The sequence below is a fragment of the Heptranchias perlo genome, chromosome 6 (assembly GCF_035084215.1).
Source record: "Heptranchias perlo isolate sHepPer1 chromosome 6, sHepPer1.hap1, whole genome shotgun sequence".
Classification (NCBI taxonomy): Eukaryota; Metazoa; Chordata; class Chondrichthyes; order Hexanchiformes; family Hexanchidae; genus Heptranchias; species Heptranchias perlo.
The window spans coordinates 16,545,455-16,572,500 of record NC_090330.1 but is presented as its reverse complement, the minus strand read 5'-3'; the positions used below and the strand labels follow the sequence as shown (position 1 = coordinate 16,572,500).

The 27,046-nt window shown below is 41.9% G+C and overlaps 1 protein-coding gene across 3 annotated transcripts in view; it reads left to right on the top strand.

Moving 5' to 3' along the window:
* tsga10 (testis specific, 10) overlaps positions 1 to 27,046 on the top strand; it is a 130,923-nt gene that overhangs the window by 80,189 nt on the left and 23,688 nt on the right. For all 3 annotated transcript variants that reach the window (XM_067985835.1, XM_067985834.1, XM_067985832.1), the window contains 7 exons: positions 3,422 to 3,577; positions 11,709 to 11,882; positions 17,718 to 17,795; positions 18,238 to 18,389; positions 20,453 to 20,568; positions 22,069 to 22,223; positions 22,998 to 23,053. In XM_067985835.1, coding sequence (XP_067841936.1) covers positions 3,422 to 3,577; positions 11,709 to 11,882; positions 17,718 to 17,795; positions 18,238 to 18,389; positions 20,453 to 20,568; positions 22,069 to 22,223; positions 22,998 to 23,053 — 887 coding nt within the window. The remainder of the gene's footprint in view (positions 1 to 3,421; positions 3,578 to 11,708; positions 11,883 to 17,717; positions 17,796 to 18,237; positions 18,390 to 20,452; positions 20,569 to 22,068; positions 22,224 to 22,997; positions 23,054 to 27,046) is intronic.

The window sequence follows — 27,046 nt, the reverse complement described above, 5'->3', positions numbered from 1 at the left end:
TAAATCCCAAGGACCTGATGATCTACATCCCAGGGTTTTAAAAGAGGTGGCTATAGAGATAGTGGATGCATTAGTTGTCATCTTCCAAAATTCTAAAGATTCTGGAACGGTTCCTGCAGATTGGGGGATAGCAAATGTAACCCCACTATTTAAGAAAGGGAGAGAGAAAACAGAGAACTACAGACCTGTTAGCCTGACATCAGAAGTAGGGAAAATGCTAGAATCTATTATGAAGGATGTGATAGCAGGACACTTCGAAAATAATAATAGGATTTGGCAGAGTCAACATGGATTTATGAAAGGGAAATCATGTTTGACTAACCTATTGGAGTTCTTTGAGGATGTAACTCATAGAATAGATAAGAGGGAACCAGTGGATATGGTGTATTTGGATTTTCAGACGGCTTTCGATCAGGTCCCATACAGGAGGTTGGTGAACAAAGTTAGAGCACATGGAATTAGGGATAATATATTGGCATGGATTGAGAATCGGTTAACAGACAGAAAACAGAGAGTAGGAATAAATGGGCCTTTTTCAGGTTGGCAGACTGTGACTAGTGGGGTACCGCAGGGGTCGGTGCTTGGGCCGCAGCTATTCACAATCTATATCGATGATTTGGATGAGGGGACCAAATGTAATATTTCCAAGTTTGCTGATGACAATGGGTGAGATTGTGAATTGTGAGGAGGATGCAAAGAGGCTTCATGGGGATATAGACAGGCTAAGTGAGTGGGCAAGAACATGGCAGATGGAATATAATGTGGAAAAATGTGAAGCTACCCACTTTTTGGTAGGAAAAACAGAAATGCAGAGTATTTTTTAAATAGTGAAAGATTGGGAAATGCTGATGTTCAAAGGGACCTGGGTGTTCTTGTACATGAGTCAAAACTGTGGCAAATGGAATTCAGTGTAGACAAATGTGAGGTCATCCACTTTGGATCAAAAAAGGATAGAACAGGGTACTTTCTAAATGGTAAAAAGTTAAAAACAGTGGATGTCCAAAGGGACCTAGGGGCACAGGTACATAGATCATTGAAGTGTCATGAACAGGTGCAGAAAATAATCAATAAGGCTAACGGAATGCTGGCCTTTATATCTAGAGGACTAGAGTACAAGGGGGCAGAAGTTATGCTGCAGCTATACAAAACCCTGGTTAGACCGCACCTGGAGTACTGTGAGCAGTTCTGGGCACCGCACCTTCGGAAGGACATATTGGCATTGGAGGGAGTGCAGCGTAGGTTTACTAGAATGATACCTGGACCTTCAAGGGTTAAGTTACGAGGAGAGATTACACAAATTAGGGTTGTATTCTCGAGTTTCGAAGGTTAAGGGATGATCTGATCGAAGTTTATAAGATATTAAGGGGAACAGTTAGGGTGGATAGAGCGAAACTATTTCCGCTGGTTGGTGATTCTAGGAGTAGGGGGCACAGTCTAAAAATTAGAGCCAGACCTTTCAGGAGCGAGATTAGAAAACATTTCTACACACAAAGGGTGGTAGAACTTTGGAACTCTCTTCCACAAACGGCAATTGATACTAGCTCAATTGCTAAATTTAAATCTGAGATAGATAGCTTTTTGGCAACCAAAGGTATTAAGGGATATGGGCCAAAGGCGGGTATATGGAGTTAGATCACAGATCAGCCATGATCTTATTAAATGGCGGAGCAGGCACAAGGGGCTGAATGGCCTACTCCTGTTCCTATGTTCCTAAAGCTAACATGCAGGTGCAGCAAGCAATTAGGAAGGCAAATGGTATGTTGGCCTTTATTACAAGAGGATTTGAGTACAGGAGTAAAGATGTCTTACTGCAATTATATAGGGCCTTGGTGAGACCGCACCTGGAGTATTGTGTACAATTTTGGACTCCTTACCTATGAAAGGATATACTTGCCATAGAGGGAGTGCAATGAAGTTTCACCAGACTGATTCCTGGGATGGCGGGATTGTCGTATGAGGAGAGACTGAGTAGACTAGGCCTGTATTCTCTAGAGTTTAGAAGACTGAGAGGTGATCTCATTGAAACACACAAAAGTGTTACAGGGCTCGACAGGGCAGATGTTTCCCCTGACTGGGGAATCCAGAACCAGGGGTCACAGTCTCAGAATAAAGGGATTGGCCATTTAGGACTGAGATGAAGAGAAATTTCTTCACTCAGAGGGTGGTGAATCTTTGGAATTGTCTACCCCAGAGGGCCGTGGAGGCTCAGTCATTGAGTACATTGAAAACAGAAATTGTTAGGTTTCTAGATATTAAAGGCTTCAAGGGATATGGGGATAGTGCAGGAAAATGGTGTTGAGGTAGAAGATCAGCCATGATCTTGTTGAATGGCGGAGCAGGCTCGAGGGGCCGGATGGTCTACTCCTGCTCCTATTTCTTATGTTCTTATGTTTTTGAACCTGCTGATCAAAATGTCCAAGCAATGTAGAGCAGCAATCAACAATGCCAATAGAATGCTGAACTATAGACAAAACAGAATGCAAATCAGACAAAGTCAAGATCAAACTGTACATCTTTTGGTGCTCACAGACTCCTAGACTGCATTCTCAGTGCTCCCTGATCCCAGAAATGCCTATAATTGTTCCCAGATCCTGAGATTTCCATCCCCAATGTTCTCAGAAACCAAGATTGATCGCCCACATCCTGGGAACTGTTCCAATGTTCCTCAACCCCAATCTAGTGTTCCTGGAATTTAGGAACCCTTTTTTGGTGCTCCCTGGACACTGGGATCCTACCCCTCCAAATTACTGCTGGTCCCTGAGACCTGAAACCAGTACCACCAGGCAGCCCACAAAGCCAATACATCAGTATCCATGATAATACTACTTGGCATAACACAACTGTTCATTTAAAACTTATGAATCACTGCAAGCAAGAATCACTGAGCAATGCATGGGAGACTTGCCAGTAATGTATTAAAAGTCTTATGTTTACACTTCCTGTAGTATCCCACGCTTACTTCTTGTAACACTTTATCTGTCATGATTTCCATCACGCTTTTCTGTTCCATTAATGTGTGTCGTTGTTTATACCTGAATTGTTATTTGCACTTCTTATATTGACTCAAATGGAAATGTGCTGTTTGCCCTCAGTTTCCTGAGGTCAGCTTATTAGCATACAGATTAGGACCAGTATAAAGTGCACAGAAGTGATGGGAGTGGATAATTGTATGCAAGTGAAATTTAAATGGATGGGGGCAATTAAATAAGTATAATAATAGGGTGCCACTAATTCCAAAACCCTTTGAAGGGCCTCAAAAGGCATCTACAACTATTGGCAACCGTTGTATATTTATGTACCCTATGGATTGATTTCTGAAAGAGCTCCAAAACTTTATGTAGTAATACTCATGCAGGAAGTTTTGTTCACTTATCTGGCTTATTTAAGATAGGTTCACGTTTGTATCACTTTTTTAAATCAGGGAGGAAGCTATGAGTCTGAGCTCATATGCGTTATCAAAGAGCGCGATGATCTTCAAGCCATGTTAAATAAATACGAAAGACATATGGCCGAAATCCAGGCAAATGTCAAAGTTTTAACCGCAGAAAGAGACCAAAGCAAACTCCTTTATGAGCAGGTAAGCAATGGCATTTTTTGTGTTATTTTCATGGTCTTTTGTGTATGTTTTAATCTTTTTACTTAGTGTTTATTTTTCTACGCAGGATCAAACTCTTCCGTAACTTGTATTATTGCTGTGTACTTTAGGAGTTACAGAGCACGCCTAAGGAGTGAATTGGCCTTCAGTGGGTAGTGCAAAATAGGAAATAGCGAAATGGCAGCCCATTTTACACCCCACCCCCCAACAGATTATCTTTTCCATTGAAGTCCATTTTTTCTCCCTTGGGTATGGTTCCACAGACAAAGATCGCTCTCCCGGTGCCTCATCCAAGTGACTATTTCTTGTAATTCATGAGCCTTAGCAGCCAATTTGACAGTTGAGCCTGCTTCTATCTTCACCTGACATCCACACACAGAAATACAGTCGATCTTCACGATAACAAACAGAAAAGATCAGGCTATTCACCATGGTAGGGTTTGACAATTTGCTGCATCAGAAAAATTAAGGAACGGCCTGTTTGAATTGAATATAATTTTATTCTGTTCAGAAAACTATACAGCGTAGATCGCTTTATATTATTCGTACTTTTCTCAATGTATGCTATTTCTATCTTGTAAACCAGTCCAAAACGATCCATAGTTCCAGGTAATGATTGTGTGAATTTTCTGAACTCATCCAGTGAAGGGATAACTGGTTCTGTGTCTTCCATGTCCTCGTCACCAGAAGTTTCCTCATCCTTGCTCTAACTCAGTGTGGGTAATTTTAACCTCCCAGAACTGCCAGGGGAGGTGTAGGGTGGGGTGGGTGGAGTTAAATTCTTAAAAATCTGAAACCCACCACAAATGCGCCTACTTTCGGTTTAACCAGGGCAGGATGGTGGGGGGGGGGGGGGGGGGGGGGTGGTGGGCGGGCGGGAGAGTAACCTGCTCTGGAGAGGCGGATTAGTAATTTAAACGTTAACGAGGCTGCGTGCCTCAGAGTTTAGCAGTCATTTACATTTACTGTCGGCGAGCCTGGGAACCCTGGCAGCTGAACGGAAGTGGGAGCTGCCAGATCCAGCAGGTAACTGCTTTTCCAGCACTGCTTGTGAGCCAGAAGGAGCAGGAGTACACCCATGCACCCACCCCCCCCGACCCCGACCCCTCAAGGTAAGCTGCCACACTTGGCCTCTCTTTCTCCCCCCCCCCGCCCGTCATCTCCTTACCCCCCCCACTCTGTGAGCTCTGTTCCCCCCCCCCCCACTCCCCCCGCCGTGATCTCGGTTCCACCTCCCCCCCGCCGTGATCTCGGTTCCACCTCCCCCCCGCCGTGATCTCGGTTCCACCTCCCCCCCGCCGTGATCTCGGTTCCACCTCCCCCCCGCCGTGATCTCGGTTCCACCTCCCCCCCGCCGTGATCTCGGTTCCACCTCCCCCCCCCGCCGTGATCTCGGTTCCACCTCCCCCCCCCGCCGTGATCTCGGTTCCACCTCCCCCCCCCCCCGCCGTGATCTCGGTTCCACCTCCCCCCCCCCCGCCGTGATCTCGGTTCCACCTCCCCCCCCCGCCGTGATCTCGGTTCCACCTCCCCCCCCCCGCCGTGATCTCGGTTCCACCTCCCCCCCCCGCCGTGATCTCGGTTCCACCTCCCCCCCCCCGCCGTGATCTCGGTTCCACCTCCCCCCCCCCGCCGTGATCTCGGTTCCACCTCCCCCCCCGCCGTGATCTCGTTTCTCCCCTTCCCCTCCTCCACGGCCTTCCAGTACGGGCCTTCCCGCCAACATCCAGCCAGCCCCTCAATCTATCTGGCTGCTGGCCGGGAAACGGAGAAAAGAAATTCAGATAAGGTCCTGCCATGTTCCCTGTATTTCTGGACTGCAAGCTTCCCCCCATTCCCTCCCTGCCTCTCCATAAATATCGGGGCCAATGTTATTGATTCAATAATGTCCTCATCGTTCATCGTTGCTCCTGTAGGGGCATAGTGTTTTTGAAATTCAATATCCTGTCATTTTGCTTCTGAATTTCCCAGTGTATCACATTCCTCTCTAACAGACAGTATCTCCTTCTTTTGACCACCATTTTCTGCAAACCATCCAGCATGTTTGAAGCAGTTCACAAAACACGTTTCTGACACCAGCTCCCATGCTTTGCGTGTGAAATGTATGGCTTGTCTTATGTTCACCTGGATTTTTTTAATTGCTGTCCATTCTGGAACGGTTCCTGCAGATTGGAGGGTAATAAATGTAACCCCATTATTGAAGAAAGGAGGGAGAGAGTAAATGGGGAACTACAAACCTGTTAGCCTGACATCAGTAGTAGGGAAAATGCTAGAATCTATTATAAAGGATGTGATAACAGGACACTTAGAAAATAATAATAGGATTTTGGCAGAGTCAAGATGGATTTATGAAAGGGAAATCATGTTTGACAAACCTACTGGAGTTCTTTGAGGATGTATCTAGTAGAATAGGGGGAACCACTGGATGTGGTGTATTTGGATTTTCGGAAGGCTTTCGATAAGGGCCCACACAGGAGGTTGGTGACCATGGAATTGGGAGTTATATACCAGCATGGATTGAGAATTGGTTGACAGACAGAAAGCAAAGAGTAGGAATAAATGGGTCTTTTTCAGGTTGGCAGACTGTGACTAGTGGGGTACCGCAGGGATCGGTGCTTAGGCCCCAGCTATTCACAATCTATATCAATGATTTGGATGAGGGGACCAAATGTAATATTTCCAAGTTTAGACTGACAAGTGAGTGGGCAAGAACATGGCAGAAGGAATATAATGTGGAAAAATGTGAAGTTATTCACTTTGGAAGGAAAAACAGAAATGCAGAGTATTTTTCAAACGGTGAGAAATTGGGAAATGTTGATGTTCAGAGGGACCTGGGTGTCTTTGTACATGCGTCACTGAAAGCTAACATGCAGGTGCAGCAAGGAATTAGGAAGGAAAATGGTATGTTGGCCTTTATTACAAGAGGATTTGAGTACAGGAGTAAAGATATCTTACTGCAATTATATAGGGCCTTGGTGAGACCGCACCTGGAGTATTGTGTACAATTTTGGTCCCCTTAACTAAGAAAGGATATACTTGTCATAGAGGGAGTGCAACAAACGTTCACCAGACTGATTCCTGAGATGGCGGGATTGTCATTGAGGAGAGGTTGACGAGACTAGGTCTGTATTTTCCAGAGTTTAGAAGAATGAGAGGTGATCTCATTGAAACATACAAAATTCTTACAGGGTTTGACAGGGTCGATGCAGGGAGGATGTTTCCCCTGGCTGGGGAGTCTAGAACCAGGGGTCTCAGTCTCAGAATAAGGGGTAGGCCATTTAGGACTGAGATGAGGAGAAATTCTTCACTCAGAGGATGGTGAATCTTTGGGATTCTCTACCCCAGAGGGCTGTGGAGGCTCAGTCACTGAATACATTCAAAACAGAGATCGACAGATTTCTAGATATTAAAGGCATCAAGGGATATGGGGATAGTGCAGGAAAATGGTGTTGAGGTAGAAGATCAGCTGAGGTCTTGCTGAATGGCGGAGCAGGCTCGAGGAGCCGGATGGCCTACTCCTGCTCCTATTTCTTATGTTCTTATTCACTCTATCATCTCCCTTAGGAACTTTCTGTACCAGGATTTGAAGCACTGAATAATTCCCTGGTCCATGGGCTGTAGAACACTTGTTGCATTAGCGGGGCGGGGAGTGGAGGGGGTTGATGAGGGACAATGCACGGTAACTGCTTTCAGATGTGCTGGGGCATTACCAATGAAAAGCAGCACTTTCCGGCGTTCAGATTGCATTTTTCTCTCCGACGATCTGATCCATTCAGTCCAGATGTCTTAGGTCATCCAGGCTTTTTTGTTATTCCTGTACACTACCAGCAGCATCTTTACATTTTTAAAACACCTCGGATTCACTGCTTTACCAATGAAAAAAGGGAGCAGTCGACGGTTCCATCCATGTTTCCTCTTAGTAAAAGAGTTAACATAAGAACATAAGAACATAAGAAATAGGAGCAGGAGTAGGCCAATCGGCCCCTCGAGCCTGCTCCGCCGTTCAATAAGATCATGGCTGATCTGATCCTAACTTCAAATCTAAATTCATGTCCAATTTCCTGCCCGCTCCCCGTAACCCCTAATTCTCTTTACTTCTAGGAAACTGTCTATTTCAGTTTTAAATTTATTTAATGATGTAGCTTCCACAGCTTAACTCACTGTTTGATTTGTTGAGTGCCAGCACAGGCATGACCAGTATTGGGTAGAGTTAATTGGGAAAGAGCTGATAATAAAAGTCCAGTTTCGCCAATGTTATAAATTTCTCTTGGACTGTAGTTCTCTATAGTGATGAAAAAACATCTGTCTGCCATGCGCTGGTCACCTCTGTGTCAGCTCCACCCTTTTCGCCGACGACTGTCTTTAAATTATGCAAGGAATCTTACAACACCAGGTTTAAATTATGCCACTGCTTAAAGCGATCCAGCCATCCATTTGAAGTTTCTAATGCCTAAAGAACAGGCAAATATTTCGGCCTTTGTGCGCAACACATCGCCCACCACCGGAATGTTACTCTCTCTGGCTGTTGTAAATCTGCGATAGACTGCTTCATCAAGATCTTCACGAGTCGCAGTACAGATTTGTTTTCTCTGGATCGGTATTTCATCTTTGACGATAGCAGACTTGGTTTTTCCTCTATTGGCCCACACGGTTACAACACTGCGCTTTGCTAAGCCGAATTCTTTGCAGATTGTAGCTTGCGATTTTCCTTTATGGTCCAGGTCATCGATGATTTGAAGTTTCATTTCAAGAGACAAAGACGATCTCTTACTCGCCATCTACAAGCACGTTACTTGGTTGCAGTTGCCTCCTCATGCCCGTTGCAGTTTGTGTGCAGGCAACGAGCGCATATGTCATGCGGGATTCCACCTATCCCATTTAACCTTGATTGTTGACATAGTTTCTGCCTCAACCAGTAACCCTGGAAGCGAATTCCACAGCTTCACAACTCTGTGTGAAGAACTTTTTCTTGCTCTCTATTCTAAATCTATTACATTTAATGTATTTATAGCTTCTTGTTCTTGATCCTTCAACTGCTGGAAATAGTCTGCTTCTATTTACTCTGTCGCATCCTTTCATAATTTTAAACACCTCTATAATAGAGTAGAACCCGAGGACACAGCCTGCTTTGCTCGGGAGTCTTCCGGAATTGGTGGTTATTCCCCCGGGCAATGAAACAAGCGGCGACAATCAGGTGTTTGGCCCCCCCCGCTGCTTGCCGCACTTCCGGTGAAGTTACATTGGTATTGGAGGGAGCTGCTGGGTGTGTGGAGTGTGCAAGCCGGGAGAAATAATGGCATGTGGACCGGTGGTGGAAGAGCTGCTGTGGAACGGAGGGTGGATTGGAGTAGAGGCAGAAGAATTTTCATCAGGATTGCAAGGACCTGAGGCCGGAGTGTCTGCAACTTCCAGAAGGTAGAGAAAACATCTCTGTACATTTTTGTTGTAGCCAGTCCAGAGGGTAAATACCTACCTGTCCTCTGCCTTTTACAATTTCATTCTGATTATCTTTAACTTGGGGAGGAATATCAATTTTTAAAAAAACGTGTTAAGAGTTAATGGTGAGCCGGAAGAAAATTACTTTTGTATGCACGCTTCGTGCCTTGGTGCGTTTCATGACCCAGGCTCTTAATTCCCGCCCCGCACTATCCTGGTGTCTCCCAGGCGCTCGAGGTGAAGTTACGGTGCCACAGAGCACCTGCAGAAGGAAAGACGGGTTAAAAAGAGACATGGTAAACAGAATTGGAATTTTAAAGAAACCAAGCCAGAGAGTGCGAGAATTGCAAGGGAGGGAATCGCAAATCCAGTGCAATCTACAAATAAACAAGACCCTATTGTGCAGAAAATGCTGAAAATGCTCAGCAAGCCGAGCAGCACCTGTAAGGAATGGAAAATATCAATATTTCAGGCTTAGTCCTTCATGTAGGTATTACAGATAAACAGCTTATAAGAAAACATATCAAGGGTCGAGAGAAAGGGAGTGGGGGGGAAAGGGGATTACATACACAAGGAAAAAAATTGATTGGGTAGAGTAGAGGAGATGGTTGACTATCAGAACTGATAATGGCATAAGACAATTGGTGACATGGACAGAGAGATTAGGGAGATAAAAGGCATGTACGAGATGCAGAGAATGTGTGAACTGTTAAAGCAGGTTAGCTAAATTGCAAGGAGGGAAGCATGGAAACCTGGTGACCACCTCCTGTATGTGCCCAATCCATTTAACACACCCTTTTTTTTGTATACCTGGTCCCCCTTTTCCACGCCGCTCCTCTTCCTTGCTCTGTTTAAGTACAGGTTTAAGAAGAAAGAAATCATGAGGCACTCAACTACAGGGGACCCAACCTTTATAAGGTGGGTGCAATAACATTTGTAAACTGCAGCAATCGGGCCTCATGTGACTGGTTGTCATGTGACCAAACCTCCAGGAGTATGTCCAGCCAGAGTTGGCAACCCTATACTGAATTTAGGGCCTTCGCTACCTGTGGCTACCTGTCCTGCATGTCGGCCAGCAGCAACAAGGCACGTGTCACGTACACACTCCACTTCATTCTGGAGTTTATCACCCCTCCCTCCATGCTACAGGATTTTGTTCACACTCTCTTTGTCTTTGTGTTCCATTTTTTCTCTTCATCTCCCACATCTTCATCCTGTCTCCCCATGGGTGGCACAAAGAGAGAAAGGTGGTGCCGTTTGAGATTAGGAGATCAAAAAAGCAAATCATGAAAGAAGGTCACAGCTGGGTACGATGCAGGAAATTGCCACATCAGACTAGAAGTGTAACCGCCAAAATAAAGCAATGATGTAACAAAGTTGCCTTGAAGGATTTACCTGTCATGAGGAAATTGTGGATGCCAGCTCAAAGTGCAACAGTAGATAGGTAAGGCACTCTTCCTTTGGTTTACACAGCAGTGGAAAAGGGGCCTGCTCCTTAGAGCAACATCCTACAAAAGGAAACACTGGAGCTCAACAAGGCATTGAATGGATGTTCAAAGTTCGCAGACAGCTTAGGACGCCTAGAGATGGAAAAAAAAATGTTGTATTGTCCAAATTTGGGTATAAATGAAGTACGGAGAAGCTCACAATTGTAGCATGTAGCAACGCATAACCTACCATTATAGCACTGCATTGCTGTTTGGGAAATCTATTAATTCCTCAGCTTAAGAATGTTAACCTCAATAATCCTCTTATTCACCGCAAAGCTCAGTTTAATGATTGGACTGAAGTTAAGTTGTTGATTTCATTCTCAATTTGAACTATGTCTGATCCATCACTTGCAGAAGCCATCCATGATCAAAGACAATATGCCAGCACACCCTGCACAAACATGGTCGCATTGAAATGGGCATCTCCATTTCATCAGGAAGCTTTGAGTTTTTCTCATCACCTAAATTACAGTCATGTACTGCCGTTTTCTGAATTTTGTTAAATTATTTGTTCTAGATAATTGATTAAGTACAATTTTTAGGAGAAAACATTCTGCATATATTTTAACAATTTTTAAATAAACAATAAGAAAACAAACAAAAACAGAACACACTACAAAATTTTTGATAAACCAAATTCATCCCGATCTGAATTACTTGGGAAGGGCAGTGTTCTACTGTAATAAATGCTTCCCTTCTTGAGCATGCATTTACTAATTTGCAAATACTAATTTGCAAAGCAAGTCTTATATTGACTGACCTCTCTCAGACCTGGGTTATTTTTATATCCTGTGAGACAAGACAACGGAGATGCATCGCATCTTTATAGTAATAATATAGAGAATATCAATATGTCTTTTCCATAATAAATTGAACTTGTATGTTCTGTACTTGCATGGTCCAGTCTGATCAGATGCTTGAACTTTATGGTGCTAGCCACAAAGTCATTATTGTGTTATAACAAGCTGGGGATGGTATGGGTGGTGTGACTAAGGCATATCTAGTTTTCAGTGCACGGTTACAAATTCTGGTATCTGCTAACTGCTTATAAGGAAACTAAAGATTTATTTCCTGTGTAACTCTGTGATAAGAATATGTCTCAGGCCAAGTACTGTGAAAGTTTTCCAAGAATTGTTTTTAAAAAATACAATTAAAACATTTATGTCATGCTAAAATAATTAACCTAGGCCCAGGAAGAGCTTACTAGGCTACGCAGGGATGCTGTCAAATCCCCGAGATCTCCGAAAAACAGTCTGACTGCACAAGATATTCTGCGACGTTTGGAATGTGAGCGCGATGAAGCTGTCGCAGACTTAAGGAGGATGACCACAGAACGAGACAGTCTCAGGGAACGATTAAAGGTGAGGAAAAGCATAATTTAAACCTAAGACTTCGACTGACAAAATCAAATTTACTCAGCCAAACAAGTCATTGAAGTTATTAGATAATCCGAGCTTATTCCTTTTTTTGTCAGGACATGTATTCCTGTAAACTCCATGTTCTTTTCTAGTCACTACTTTCCTGATTTCAAACTTTTAGTCTTGTATGTGCACCAGCTTTCAGTCCCATTTCTGACAGGATGATTAAGTCTTAAAAAAAAACTAGTCTGTACATTACTCAACAGTCATTTGGTGACAAACAATATTGTTTCTACTGTAAGTAGATTAAAGTCTGATGTCTCACACTGTCCTATTGATTGACTAATTTAATGTTTCAAATTTGGAATTGTTCAACAGCACAAAATAGAAATGTCTATTTTCCTGAAAAATGGGTTAATTGAGTGTATTGGGTCAACAGTAACTGTGCACCAACTAGAATGCATGTAATTGAACTGTACAATTCTCAAGAAAGCGATTTCATTAGACTGATATTTTTTTCCATAGCAATGTCATGACTTACCTGCAGTGAAAGAAAGACTTGCATTTATATAGCGCCTTTCACAAGCTCAGGGCATCCCAAAGCGCTTTATAGCCAATGAAGTACTTTTTGAAGCGATGTCACTGTTGTAATGTAGGAAACGTGGCAGCCAATTTGTGCACAGCAAGATCCCACGAACAGCAGTGTGATAATGATCAGATAATGAGGGTGAAATTCGTCTTGAGCAATAGTGCAAAACGGGTGATAGTGAATCAGCCGCCCTTACTGCATTCCGACCGATTTAAATCAATGGAAAAGAAAATCGGGCGGAGTGTAAAACAGGCCGCTGATTCGCTATCGCCCATAAGAACATAAATAGGAGCAGGAGTAGGCCATACGGCCCCTCGAGCATGCTCCGCCATTCAGTAAGGTCATGGCTGATCTTCCACCTCAACTCCACTTTCCTGCCCGATCCCCATATCCCTTGATTCCCCTACAGTCCAACAATCTATCTATCTTAACCTTGAACATATTCAACGATTGAGCATCCACAGCCCTCTGGGGTAGAGAATTTCTCCTCATCTCAGTCCTAAATGTTCGACCCCTTATCCTGAGACTATGTCCCCTAGTTCTAGACTCTCCAGCTAGGGGGAAACATTGCCCGTTACGCGATACTGCCCAAGATGAGTTTCACCCCAAATTTGTTTTGGTGATGTTGATTGAGGGATAAATATTGGCCAGGAGACCAGAAAGAGCGCCCCTGCTCTTCTTTGAATAATGCCATGGGATCTTTTATGTCCACCTGAGAGGTCTCATCCGAAAAACGGCACCTTTGGCAGTGCAGCACTGCACTGGAGTGTCAGCCTGGATTTTGTGCTCAGGTCTCTGGGGTGGAACTTCAACCCACAAACTTCTGACTCAGACGAGGGTGCTCTTCAACACTTCTCAAGCAGCTAACCAGTATAAATATAACACAGTTTGTTCATCCAGTTCTGGAATGCACAATTGTTGTTGAGAATGTTAGAAGAAAATGTTATTTCAGTGACCAGACACTGCAAGTCATTATGAACAGTGTAATGGAATATTGCAAAGACTGTTTTGGTGAGTGGGGATAGAATGTGTGGCAATACATCACCAGACATGGTGAATGCTGTGTTTGAGAGGTTGCGATTGGAGTGGAGGTGAGTGGTGGCCAGCAGTGGCCCACAGTTTGAATGTGGAGCTGGGAGGAGCACACCTGTTCCCCCTGCCTCCATATTCAGTTAAGTATTTTTAACCAACTTACCTTCTTTGGTGGTGGCCTGTGGCAGTCCCTTTAAGGACCGCCTGTTGGCCGCATGTAGACCTGGTTTTCCTGAATACAGCCGGTGCCAGCAAGCAAATGTACGCGCCTCACCCTCAAGCAGCACTCTCAAGTGCTACTCTGAAATATTTCAAAATGCAACAAGTAAAACTATCAAAAATCAATGTATTTTAGGTCCCAAACCCAAACAGAAAATAAACTTTGGAGCTTCAGTGCTTGCTTTCCCCTTCAGAAAAATCTAAATCCGCCATAGCTGGTCAGTTGCTTCCAAGTAGAATAGAATAGCCATCAATTTACTAACCAGCTGAGTCAGCATTTTATTGTTTTATTTTATCCCAGATTATGCACTATACCCCATTCTGTGGAGTTGGAGCTGCTCCAATGCCTCTGCTGTACTTGTGAATGTTTGAAATTGTCCAATTCATTTTAGCTAATGCCAGATCTAATCTGGAATTTTAAAAAATTTGTTTTTGATTCAACTGTGCATGACTTTCACATTAATGATCCTAACAAACAAATATACATATTTTGTACTAACTTTTCAATAAGGTTTGTTAATTTTGGGTGGGTAGAACTGGTCAGTGCAGATCTAAGTGTTAATTGTATTCATATGATTTATATCAATTAGCGTTAACTGTATTCAGGTAGTGCGTATCAATTGGGGACTCTCCTGTATCCATTTATATGAGAGCTTATCTAGGGTGTGGAGGGGGTGATGTGGATCTCTGTGAATAAAGGCTTGGAAGCAACTGAAGATCAGGCTTAAGTATTCTGTCCTTCACCACCTAGCTATCCAATTTATTACACTAAGTGCGGATGAATAGATGGTTAGCGCTATCAGTCCTCATTACATCACTCTGAAGATGCATCTACTTTTACACTGCAAAGTCAGGAATTTCAGACCCCATGTATGTGTTTGTATTTTACAAATAGTGTTACATAATACATTAAATCTGCTGTCAAGAGGTATACTTGGCATAAATGCTTTTCTGTACTGTATTACTGCTACCAACATAGTTGAGTTTTGTTACCTCAATCTACCAGAATGAAACTTAGAGCTGTATAATTCTCCAGTGGCCTTCTTGCTAAAATCATTGGGTTTAAATTGTCTTTGGTGATCGCACAAAAAGGGTGCTAGCAAATTGGAAGCCCGTTTTGCACCACAAACGGGGTCAATTGAAAAAATCGGGCGTGGTGTAAAATGGGCTGCCGATTCGCTATCGCCCGTTTTGTGCTAATGCTGAAGACCATTTTCACCCCTACTAAATTTTAAGTTTGACATTTAAAAGGTTTACAACCTAAATCACCATTGTGAATAATAAAAATAGTTTTGTATATATAACTGGACTGTTAATTTAGCCCCGCGTACCTAGAATCTAAATCAGAAAGCCCAACAATCTGAATAAATGGAAATCCTCAAAACAGTTACTTATTCCAGCCATGCTATCATTGAGTAACTGCTTTTCTGTAATTACTTTATTTCAGACAGATGTTTTAAATCACAAACATAAAATGTGCGCAAACTGGTCATAACACATCCTCTGTGTAGTTGGGTGCTGATTTTAGGTACAATGTCATAATGGTATAAAATAATGCTGCTTTTTTCTTTCTTCATTCTCGGGATGTGGGCATCATTAGCAAGGTCGGCATATCATCGAACCACAGACTCATAGAATCATAAAATGATAAAGCATAGAAGGTGGCCATTCGGCCCATCGTGTCTGTGCCAGCTCTTTGAAAGAGCTATCTAATTAGTCTCATTCCCCTGCTCTTTCCCCATAGCCCTGCAAATTTTCCCCCTTCAAATATTTATCCAATTCCCTCTTGAAAGTTGTTATTGAATCTGCTTCCACCACCCTTTTGGACAGTGCATTCCAGATCATAACAATTAAAATGTTTCCTCATGTTGCTTTTGGTATTTTTGTTAATCACCTTCAATCTGTGTCCTCTGGTTACCGACCCTTCTGCCACTGGAAACAGAGTAAATAATGAGAAACTATCATAGAATCATAGAATGTTTACAACACAGAAGGAGGTCATTTGGCCCATCGAGCCCGTGCCGGCTCTTTGTAGGAGCAATCCAGTTATTCCCATTCCCCCGCTTTCTTCCCGTAGCCCTGCAAATTTTTTCCCGTCAAGTATTTATCCAATTCCTTTTATGAAAAAAAATGATTTTGAACATCTCTATCAAATCTCCCCTTCACCTTCTCTGCTCTAAGGAGAACAACCCTAGTTTCTCTAGTCTCCCCACGTAACTAAAGTCTTTCATCCCAGGTACCATTCTAATAAATCTCCTCTGCACCCTCTCTAAGACCTTGACAGCCTTCCTAAATTGTGGTGCCCAGAATTGTCCACAATACTCTAGCTGTGGCCTAACCAGTGTTTTCTAAAAGTTTAGCACAACTTCCTTGCTTTTGTACTCTATGGCTCTATTTATAAAGCCAAGGACCTTGTATGCCTTTTTAACAGCCTTCTTAACTTGTCCTGCTACCTTCAAAGGCTTGTGTATGTACATCCCCAGGCCTCTCTGTTCCTGCATCCCCTTTAAAATTGTACGATTTAGTTTATATTGCCTCTCCTCATTCTTCCTACCAAAATGAATCACTTCACACTTCTTTGTGTTAAATTTCATCTGCCATGTGTCTGCCCATTTCACCAGTCTGTCTATGTCCTCCTGGAGTCTATTACTATCCTTCTCGCTGTTTACTACATTTCTGAGTTTTGTGTCATCTGCAAACTTTGAAATTATGTCCTGTATACCCAAGTCCAGGTCATATCAAAAAGAGCAACACCGACCCCTTTGGGTTACCACGGCACACCTCCCTCCAGTCTGAAAAACAGTCGCTCACCACTACTCTCTGGTTTCTGTCCCTTAGCCAATTTTGTATCCATGCTGTCACTGTCCCTTTAATCCCATGGGCTTCAATTTTGCTAACAAGTCTATTATGTGGTACTTTATCAAACGCCTTTTAAAAGTCCATATACACGTCAACCGCACTACCGTCACCAACCTTCTCCGTTACCTCGTCAAAGAACTCAATCAAGTTACCAAACATGATTTCCCCTTAACAAATCTGTGGGTGTGGGACTGGAGTTACATATGGGCCAGACTGGGTAGACACGGCAGGTTTCATTTCCTAAAGGACATTAGTGAACCAGTTGGGTTTTACGACAATCCGACAGCTTCATGGTCACATTCACTGATACAAGCTTTTTTTTTATTTTTACCGGTTGCTTGATTCGTCTATGATATAAATTCACATTGCAAACTTTTTAAAATATATTTAGACAAGGCTCGGCTACATGGAGATGTACAAGCATAGTGCAGGGTTGACATACTTTGACATTACTTTACAAGGCTCACAAATCTATCTGTGGATCCTAGGTCACTGGTTCTCACTGTTGCAGGCATTATTCCACTGCTCTGTTGGGAGCAGTGCATTTGGCAGCTGTCGCAGGTAATCCGGAATCCTCACTGGTGACTTGTAAAGTATGTGATTTGATTATTTTTGCCCTTATTTTTTACCTGCCCTTTATGAGAAAATGCTTTTCTCAACTCTCCCAAGTAGGATACATTCTGCAGGGAATTGCTGGCAAGAACTTTTCCTCCTATTATTTTGACAGAAAACACATGAATACATTAATGTGCTTCACCTATAGCCAGTGCTTTTGCCGCCTTTAATGTTTTAATGTCATAATGATGTAGTTTAATTGTCAGCATTAAATTCTTTCTTGCTTTGGAATTGTCGTAGGTGATGAATGTTTAACGCTACTTTAGCAGAGACATTAATCTGTTTAAAATAAACGGGTTTACACCTCTAGCAGAGAGAAGAATTTCATATGAGGACATTAAATGTTAATATCCAGGTGTAATTTAAGACTTGATTGTATGTAGAATTAAAGAATGTTCTGTCTTTTCTGTGTTGCAATACAGGAATATACAACTTGTGAATGAATTCTTATTTTTCAGACACTAAGCAGGAAAAGAACATCAGATCTAGTTTATCAGTACTTAATGGTCTCAATGTTGCATTAGATTTCTCAGGAGACTGCAATTAATGAGAGAGCACATCTGGAGCAAAGAATCGAAGACCTGAAGGCTTCCATGCACACAGTAATGTTGATTTTTTTTAATTATTAGATGCTATAATTGGAATTTTAAAAAATATATAGTATTTTAAAGTAAAGATTGTGACCTCCCTGTGATTCAAAGTTATGCAAATTAGATTAACTATGTTATGTGCCTTGCTGCTACCACAACAAAAAATACAATCTAGCTTCTGTGTTAACACACAGAATTGTTTGAAAAACCAGTGATTGTAAACTGATTCATTCTGAAGAACTTCAGCCTTGTTTGATCACATTTGATTTAGTGCTAACTTATCATTTTAGTGGGGATTGTAACAAAAATATATATCATTAACACATAGCCTTGTGGTAAATCGATTTAACATTGTATTGCTCACTTGTATTCTGTCTCCTACACCTACTTTGAGCACATTTGCTTTATTGTCACTCGATCTCACTGTAGACATAATTGTTTTGCTTCTTCTCAGTTGGAAAGTGAAAGATTGGAACATCGATCAAGGCTGACTTGTCTAAAAGATAGTGTAACCTCCCTGGAGGAAGAAGTCAAAATATTGGCTAGAAAGTCATCCGACACTGAAGATGAGCTGTGCAGACAGAGAGCAGAAAACAACCAGATTAGGTGAAATTGTGTTTTCATTTGAAGATTACTAGAGTATGACATGTTCCATTTAAAAAATGTGACTTTCCTAAACCTTAAGTTTAAAAAAAGAACTACTGCATTGTAGAACACTTTGGTAGATACTGGCTGCAATTATTCTAAAGAAAGCTTACACTGTACTTACATAGCATAAAACATTGAGACTGTTATCTGTTTCATTCGCTGGCACAATTCTATACTTGGATTTGAAGCATTGTTGATACTTCTGTGTTTTTTGACAGAAACAGAACAACTTAACGGGAGATTTATTGTTGTCACTCCCAGCACATGCAGAAGCATATAAGAGAAATTGTATGTTTAATTTTCTACGTCATGATCTGGAATAAACATGTAATTTTTCATTTTTTCTCCTCACACACTACAGAAAACAGTCAATTGGAAAATAATCTGGTATTCTAGTCTAAAACACTTTTCTTAAGTAATACTTTCTCAAGTCATAGTGCCTCACTGAATGCATAATTGATTACAAATTACATGACTTGCACAGTTCTGACATATAAGTGACATTTGTTGTTGATTGGGTGCAGGTCCATCCTTGATGGGGTTTGGGTTATACAAGAAGGATGAATTGGGGGCACATTGACATTGATTTAGCTTTTTTTTCCTGACAATTTTTTCTTAATCCTATCCTTCTGCAAAGTCCACCCATATGCATTTCCAGCAGGGGATACTGGAAAGCAGTAAGGAGTGGGAATCCAAGATGACTTTTCCTTCCCTAATCCAAGCTAATCTAGATAAAACCAATTGTAGTACCTATATTTCCATCCCAACCTAGATTGCGATAGCTTTGAATATTCAGCCCATCTTAGCTCATCCATCCAGATAGAACCCAGACTCCTCGCCCTTCCATCACAACATATAACTTTTCTTGAATGATGCCAGGATTTTTGTCTTCACTACTCAACCTGAAAATCTATTCAAGTATTGATCATTCTTTTTGTGAAAATAACTTCATGATATCGGTCCTTAATCTGCCTTTTGATATTTTAAACCTGTGTTCCATGTTTAAATTGAAATAGTGTTCTGGAATTACCTTTCTATACTATTTGTTTGCTTATGTATCTCTATTCAGTCCCCTCTCATTTGCCCTCTTGGAAAACTGAAGTTTCTCCAGTCATCGTAATTAATTTCTGTGATACTGGGAATCATTCTTGTGGTACTTCTCTGCACCAATTTTAGAATTTGAATTTTTCTCTACAGCCTTGATGATCACAATGGGACACAGTAGTCAAGATCTAGTCTAACTAGAGTGTGATACAGTTTAGGCATGACTTCATCATCAGCTAACTCCACATAGACAGGAGATAATAGCCAGGACCTGTACAACTAAGCTACTCGCTGCATTAACCAGTTGAACCATTATCCATTTAGTGAAACGATAGGAGAGTAATTTTCTGAGTAAGTGCCAGCAGCAGGAAATCTCACTCACTGCCAGTGATTTTATGATGTGCACTGGTGGCGAACAAGGTACTGCACAATCAGTGGGTATTTAGCAAATTACCTACGCCTTTAATCGCTGCAAGATTAAAAAAAATATCAGTCCAAGTGTTATTTTGATGAAATGGAAATCATTGCTGGTTTTTGGAAGTACAGTTATGAGCAGAAGCATTGGATCTGTTTCCTTGTGATTAGATGCTGTAGTATATTGCTCCAATTTTTTCTAAAAACCCTGTATCCAATCGGGTAGCATTTCCAATTGGCTTATGTAATGTTTGCTTTTAGTATATTTTACATTGGAAATTATAACACAGAAATCATGTTGAATAGAACATAGTTGGGCAGTACTTCATTTGAAATGAATGAATAACTAGTATTAGAATTGGGAGATCTGCTCATGCCAAATACAATATTGCCCGCATGCTGTTAATTGCTCTTATATGGGAATTTCAATTCACAATATCTGCATGTGACGTTTCTTTAAAGTACGATTTAGTTTGTTTTGAAACTTCTCAAAAGTATTTTTAAATTATTAAAGCAGCACTGCCCTAATGCTTTCAATATCATTGTGATGTTTATCATTGCAGATTATTAATGGACCAGGCAGAAGATAGTCTTGCTGAAACCCAGCGACGTCTCTCATTAAAAACCACTGATCTACAACTTGCACAGGATAAAAATGTCCGCCAGTGTGAAAAGATTGGTAATACCAACTGCTCCCTTTGTTTTAAAGCAAAGCAAAATCAATGAATGTATAACATTTGAGATAACATAATTTCTCACATTTTCCTGAAAGATTATTTTCATTTATCATAAATGAATATATGAAAAAGGTGAAAAAAGACCATCAGGCCCACCAGTGCGCACCCAATCCATTAGACGGTGCCATGGTCTGAGACACCCTCCTCCTGGGTTACAGTTCCATAGGCACTTGTGCTTTCTATCACCTTGTCCAAGTGATCATTATCCCCACATGAGCCTTGACACTGAGAGTTATCTGGCTATTCAGGTTTGGAGGAACATCACAGACCAGCCTGATGTCTCAATGTGCACATTTCAGTGGAGGTTGATAGCTGGTGACATAGGGGTACTGATGCTAATTGTAGTGCCTCTACTGCACTAGTTGGATTACGTGACATTAGCATTGAGGACGGCCCTGGGATTTGGCAATACTGGGGTGGTGGTCTCTAGGTCTAGCGGTATATTGAGGTGAGCACCAGAGTTTGGAAGAACTAGGCGGGGAGGTCCCTGGTTCTTGCATCTAGGATCAATGACAGGGAGTAGAAGGGGTGTGGGGAAGGAGACTGGGGTCCAGCAGGAACGTGGAGTGGATTTTGGAGCATTGGCAGGCCCGAGTCCAGCAGTATTGAGATTGGGAGTTGCTGAGATGTGGCAGCAATTGGAGGGGGGGAACAGACTGTTAGTGGCCCTATGAGGGAGGGGAGCCCAGGAGAATAGAATCCAAGCTGCCTTTGGCTCTTTTCAAACCATCTGGCCTTAATACCCCAAGTGATCCTGCTCACCAGTCTCCTTCCCAGGCCCATCCACTACCCCTTTAGCGACCTCTGGTACATCAACCACCACTGCTTTCCCCATTTTCAGCCAGTTCCTGTTTTTTACCTTCCCACCTTACAGCATTTAAAGTTACATTTTCTGCTTCTAAAAGAATGGACAGAAAATCAAAAAAGGCTCAAACGGTATAATGCCTTGAAGAATTTTAAGGAAGACATTTAAAAACACAAACAATTCAGTGGGAAAATGTAATCATATTATTGCAAAATATATAATTTTTGGCTTTTTTATTCTGCTTAAAACCTTGAATTGAACACCAGAAATTTCAGTTACTAAGGAAAAATGGTGGATGACTTTTTTTTCAAAAGAATCTTGAGTGATTCAATTAGTTCATCAACAAATTGTGATGAGAAAATATTGCCATGTTGATGGAGGGTTTTCCCATTATAAATGTTAGCATTCCTATGAGGTTTCTGTTTTATAAGTTTAAAAAGTGCAGCTCAAAACTGTAATGCAGGAAGTGTGCACCACATGCAACATTCTTAATAATGTGTAGATATGTTATATAAACATTAGCTGCAACAGAGCCCACAGCCATCTTTGTGTTAAATCTGATAATTGTCATAATTACAATTTTAATTTATTCTGATTAATTATTGAATACTAAGATTCAAAATCTTATATCCAATAGATGATCTGACCAGACAAATTGCTTCACTTCAAGAAGAAGTTAGCTCAATTCGATCTAATGTCTATGAACTTGATAAACAAAAGAACAGTTTACAAGAGCTTTTGGATGAAAAGACGGAGACAATTGCTTCCCTGGAGGAAAATCTTCACCAGAAAGTAAGTGATTTTAAAAGAGCCACAAAATGGTGTGTATATGCTGATGTGGCTATACTTCTATACTTTCCAAGGTTTTTGGCAGCATATTGAGCAGGTGGTGGAGTTTTTAAAGAAGTGGCAACAGAATTGCAAAGTTATTCCACGCACAGCCTATAAACTAGGTCAGGGCTCTTTTATGGTTCCTTTTGGCATCTGTAGTTAGGTGAAACATCTTGAAAGAGGTTGTATCTTTCTAAATTTCCCCAATTTGTTGGAGCTAAGTCTATAGCATGTGTAGGATAACTTCATTCAAAGAATGAGGAAGGCCCGTTGAAGCAGGATAATTTAAATACTGTTTTGAATGTTCGTTGTGTTTTGCTAGCAAAGTAATTCACATCGGCTTATAACTGCCCCAAAGTCTTCAACTGAAATTGATATTAGAGGAAACCAACTCTACTGGAAGTATTCTTTCTTTAGTAGAAGAGTAATCCTCATTTACTTAATCGTCAGATTATAATAGAGTTTTGTAATTTACAAGGTATTGCCCCTATTGTCCACCATAACTTTGGTAGAAGAGCCGCACAAATCCCAGAAAAACAGCGTAAACACCATTTATGCTATTTTTCCAGTGTTTCTGCTTACCCTGTTTTTCCCAGGTTTCCACAGCTCTTCCACTGAAGTTTATGGCAGGCGAGCAGAACAACCTCTGCAGAATTTCACCACTTTAATGTTTGAGTGTGAAAACATGTGTAAGTCTTCACTGGATTTAACTGACTTTGCTGTTTGTTTCTAAAGAAAAAGAACATTGCAGATAATCAATTAAACATTAGCGAATTGGAGGCAACTGTTGAGTAAGTACACTTTAGAATTTTTCATAATTCTGTGTTTCTTGAAACTTTGTGTAATATGTGTTATGTCAGGAGGAAATTTTGCATTTGTGAATTTAACGTTTGCCTCTAATGTTGCATTACTATTTTTCCAGTACCAAGCAGACTCGTCAGAATTAGAGAGGCAAGATATAAAAGAAAAATTTGTATTATACTATGCTGTGTAAAATAGTTAGTCTGGATTGAGTTCAAATGTCCTGAGTTGGGAGGAAATTCCATCACTGCTTTTGGATATGTACTTGTCAGTCTAATACCATTTGACTATACTACTGATTCTATTTGTGTGAAAATAACAGAACATGACTAATTTCCTGTTGACTAGCTTGTTGCGAGGTGTTGCCTGCACCAATGTGCAGATCATTAAATGTTGTTATACAGTACCGACAACAACAACTTGCATTTATATAGAGCATTTAACATTTTTTTAAAATTCCAGGGCACCTCACAGAAGTGTAAGAAAAACAGCCAAATGAGATATTAGCTGGGGTGACCAAAGGATGGGTCAAAATGATGGGCTTAAAGGAGGGTCTTAAAGGAGGAGAGGGAAGTAGAGGGCAGAGGGGTTTAGGGAAGGATTTCGAGAGTGTGGGGCCTAGGTGGTTGAAAGCACGGTCATCAGTAGTGGAGCAAAGGGAGAGGGGAATGTACAAGAGGCCAGATTCAGAGGAAGGGAGAATTTGGAGGGGTGAGTGGGAGGGGTTGTAGGGCTCAAGGTGGTTACCGAGATAGGATGGGCAAGATCAGGAAGCTATTCAAACACGAGGATGACAATTTTAAATTTGAAGTATTGGGAGACCGAGATCCAATGTAGGTCAGTTAAGGCAGGGGAGATGGGTGAGTAGGACTTAATGCACGATAGGATATGGGCAGCCGAGTTTTGGTTGAGCTGAAATTTAGAGGGTGGATGATGGGAGGCCAGCAATAGGAGCACTCCTGAGAGATGATTGTGCAATATTTATGGCATGTATAACTGCGGTCCCTGCTGGATACTATATTCCCATTGATCCTTCCATTACTCGACTGATATGGGAGATAGCACCTGTAATCTGATTCCTGCAGTTCCCCACCCCACTCAAAACAACAGCTGCCTGAAAGGAGATAAGTATCTGTTTTACATTAGGATATAGGCGTCACTGGCAAGGCCGGCATTTATTGCCCAACCCTAGTTGCCCTTGAGAAGATGGTGGTGGGCAGTCTTCTTGAAAGGCTGCAGTCCGTGATGGTGCTCCTACTGTGCTGTTATGTAGGGAGTTCCAGGATTTTGACCCAGTGACAATGAAGGAACGGCGATATATATCCAATCATAGCAGTGGTGTGACTTGGAGGGGACCTTGGAGCTGATAGTGTTCCCATGCATCTGCTGCTCTTCTCCTTCTAGGTGGTGGAGGTCCTGGGTTTGGGAGATGCTGCCGAAGAAGCTGTGGCAAATTGCTGAAGTGCGTCCTGTAGATAGTACATACTGCAGCTATGGTATGCTGGTGATGGAGGGAGTGGCTGTTTGGACTAGTGGCTGAGGTGCTGATCAAGTGGATTGCTTTGTCCTGAAAATTCTATAGCGTCTTGATTGTTGTTGCAGCTGCACCCATCCAGGCAATTAGAGAGTATTCCATCACACTTCTGACTTGTGCCTTGTAGGTGGTGGAGAGGCTTTGGGGAGTCAGGAGATGAACCACTTGCTACAAAATACCCAGCCTCTGACTTGCTCTTGTAGCCACGGCATTTATGTGGCTAGTCCTGTTGAATTTCTGGTGATTGGTGACCTCCAGGATGTTGATGGTGGGGGAACTTGGGTAATTGTCACTTGTCACTTGTCAGCCCAAGCCTGGATGTTGTCCAGGTCTTGCTGCATGCGGACATGGACTGCTTCAATATCTGAGGAGTTGTGAATGGACTGAACACTGCAATCATCAGCAAACAGTTTCACTTCTGACCTTATGACATAGGAAAGGCCATTGATGTAACAGGGTTGACCATCTGGCTTGATGGTGGTGGAGCAGTGAGGAATATGTTGGGCTTCCTGTCAAGTTACAGATGGTGATGGAATATGCCCATGGCGCCTCATGGATGCCCAGTTATGAGCTGCTAGATTTGTTCTTCATCTGTCTTAATTAGCACGGTGGTACTGCCACATGACAGGATGGAGGGTGTCCTTGGTGTGAAGACAGGACTTGGTATATATAAGGAATGTGCAGTGGTCACTCCTACCAATACCGTCATGGACAGAGGTATCTGCGACAGGTGGATTGGTGCGGATAAGGTCAAGTAGGTTATTCCCTTGTGTTGGTTCTCTTACCACCTGCCACAAGCTCAGTCTGGCAGTTGTCCTTCAGGACTCAGCCAGCTCGGTCAGTGGTGGTACTACCGATCCACTCTTGGTGATAGACATTAAAGTCTCCCACCCAAGGTACATTCTGCGTCCTTTCTACCCTCATTGCTTCCTCCAAGTGATGTTCAACATGGAGGAGTACTGATTCATTAGTGGAGGGCAGTAGGTGGTAATCTGCAGGAGGTTTCCTTACCCATGTTTGACTTGAGGTCCAGAGTCAATACTGAGGACTCCCAGGGACACTGTCCCACCGACTGTATACCACTGTGTCCCCACCTCTTGTGGGTGTGTCCTGTTGGTAGGAAAGGACATACCCAGGAATGGTCATAGCAACAGGATTAGGCCATTCAGCCCCTCGAGCCTGTTCCGCCATTCAATTAGATCATAGCTGATCTGTAACCCAAATCCATCCACCCGCCTTGGTTCAATAGCCCTTAATACCCTTGGCTAGCAAAAATCTATCAATCTCAGATTTAAAATTATTAATTGAGCTAGCATCTACTGCTTTTTATGGGAAAGTTCCACACCTGTACCATCCTTTGCGTGATGAAGTGTTTCCTAACTTCTCCCCTGAATGGCCTAGCTCTGATTTTAAGGTTATATCCCCTTGTCCTAGACTCCCCCACCAGTGGAAAAAGTTTATCTCTGTCTACCCTATCTATTCCTTTCAAAATCCTAAAAACCTCAATCAAATCACCTCTTATCCTTCTATTTTCCAGGGAATGCAAGCCTAGTTTATGTAATCTCTCCTCATAATCTAACCTTTCGATTAGTATTCCTCCATCTACTACTTTAGTTACTGCCTCAAAAAATTCAATTAGGTTCATTAGACATGATCTACCCTTTACAAATCCATGTTGGCTCTCTCTTACCAGCTCAAATTTCTTTAAGTGCTCAGTCACTGTCCTTAATTATAGATTCCAATAACTTCCCCACTAACAGGTCTATAATTTCCTGGTTTCCTTCTCTCACCTTTCTTAAATAATTAAGTTCCATTTGCAATTTTCCAATCTAAAGGGACAGTTCCTGAATCGAGAGAGCTTTGGAAGATTATGGCTAAAGCATCTGCAATTTCCTCACCTACTTCCTTTAAAACGCTGGGGTGGAAACCATCAGGTCCTGGGGATGTTGCCCCTTAAGGGTTTATACCGGTCCTGTATTAAGTTAAATTCTTTTTTGAATACCTCCCATTGTTCATCTGTAGTTTTACCTGGTAACAGTTTTGACCAGTTTACTGTTTTCAGTCTCTGTTTCATCCCGTTAAAGTTAGCCTTACCAAAATCTAGAATCTTAGTAACTGTTAAGTTTCTCCTTTTCAAACCTAACATTGAATTTGATCGTATTATGATCACTGTTAGATAAATGTTCCTTTACTGTTAGATTATTAACTAAGTCTGGCTCATTACTCATTACTAAATCTAGTATGGCCTGCCCTCTTGTTGGTTCTCGAACATATTGCTCCAGAAAACTATCTTGAATACACTCAAGAAATTCACTACCTTTCTGACATCTACTGTGCTCTTCCCAATCTAGATGAAAATTAAAGTCTCCCATTGAAACAACACTGCTTTTGCTACACGCCTCTCTAATCTCTGAATTAATACATTCTGCCACTTCATTGCTGCTACCAG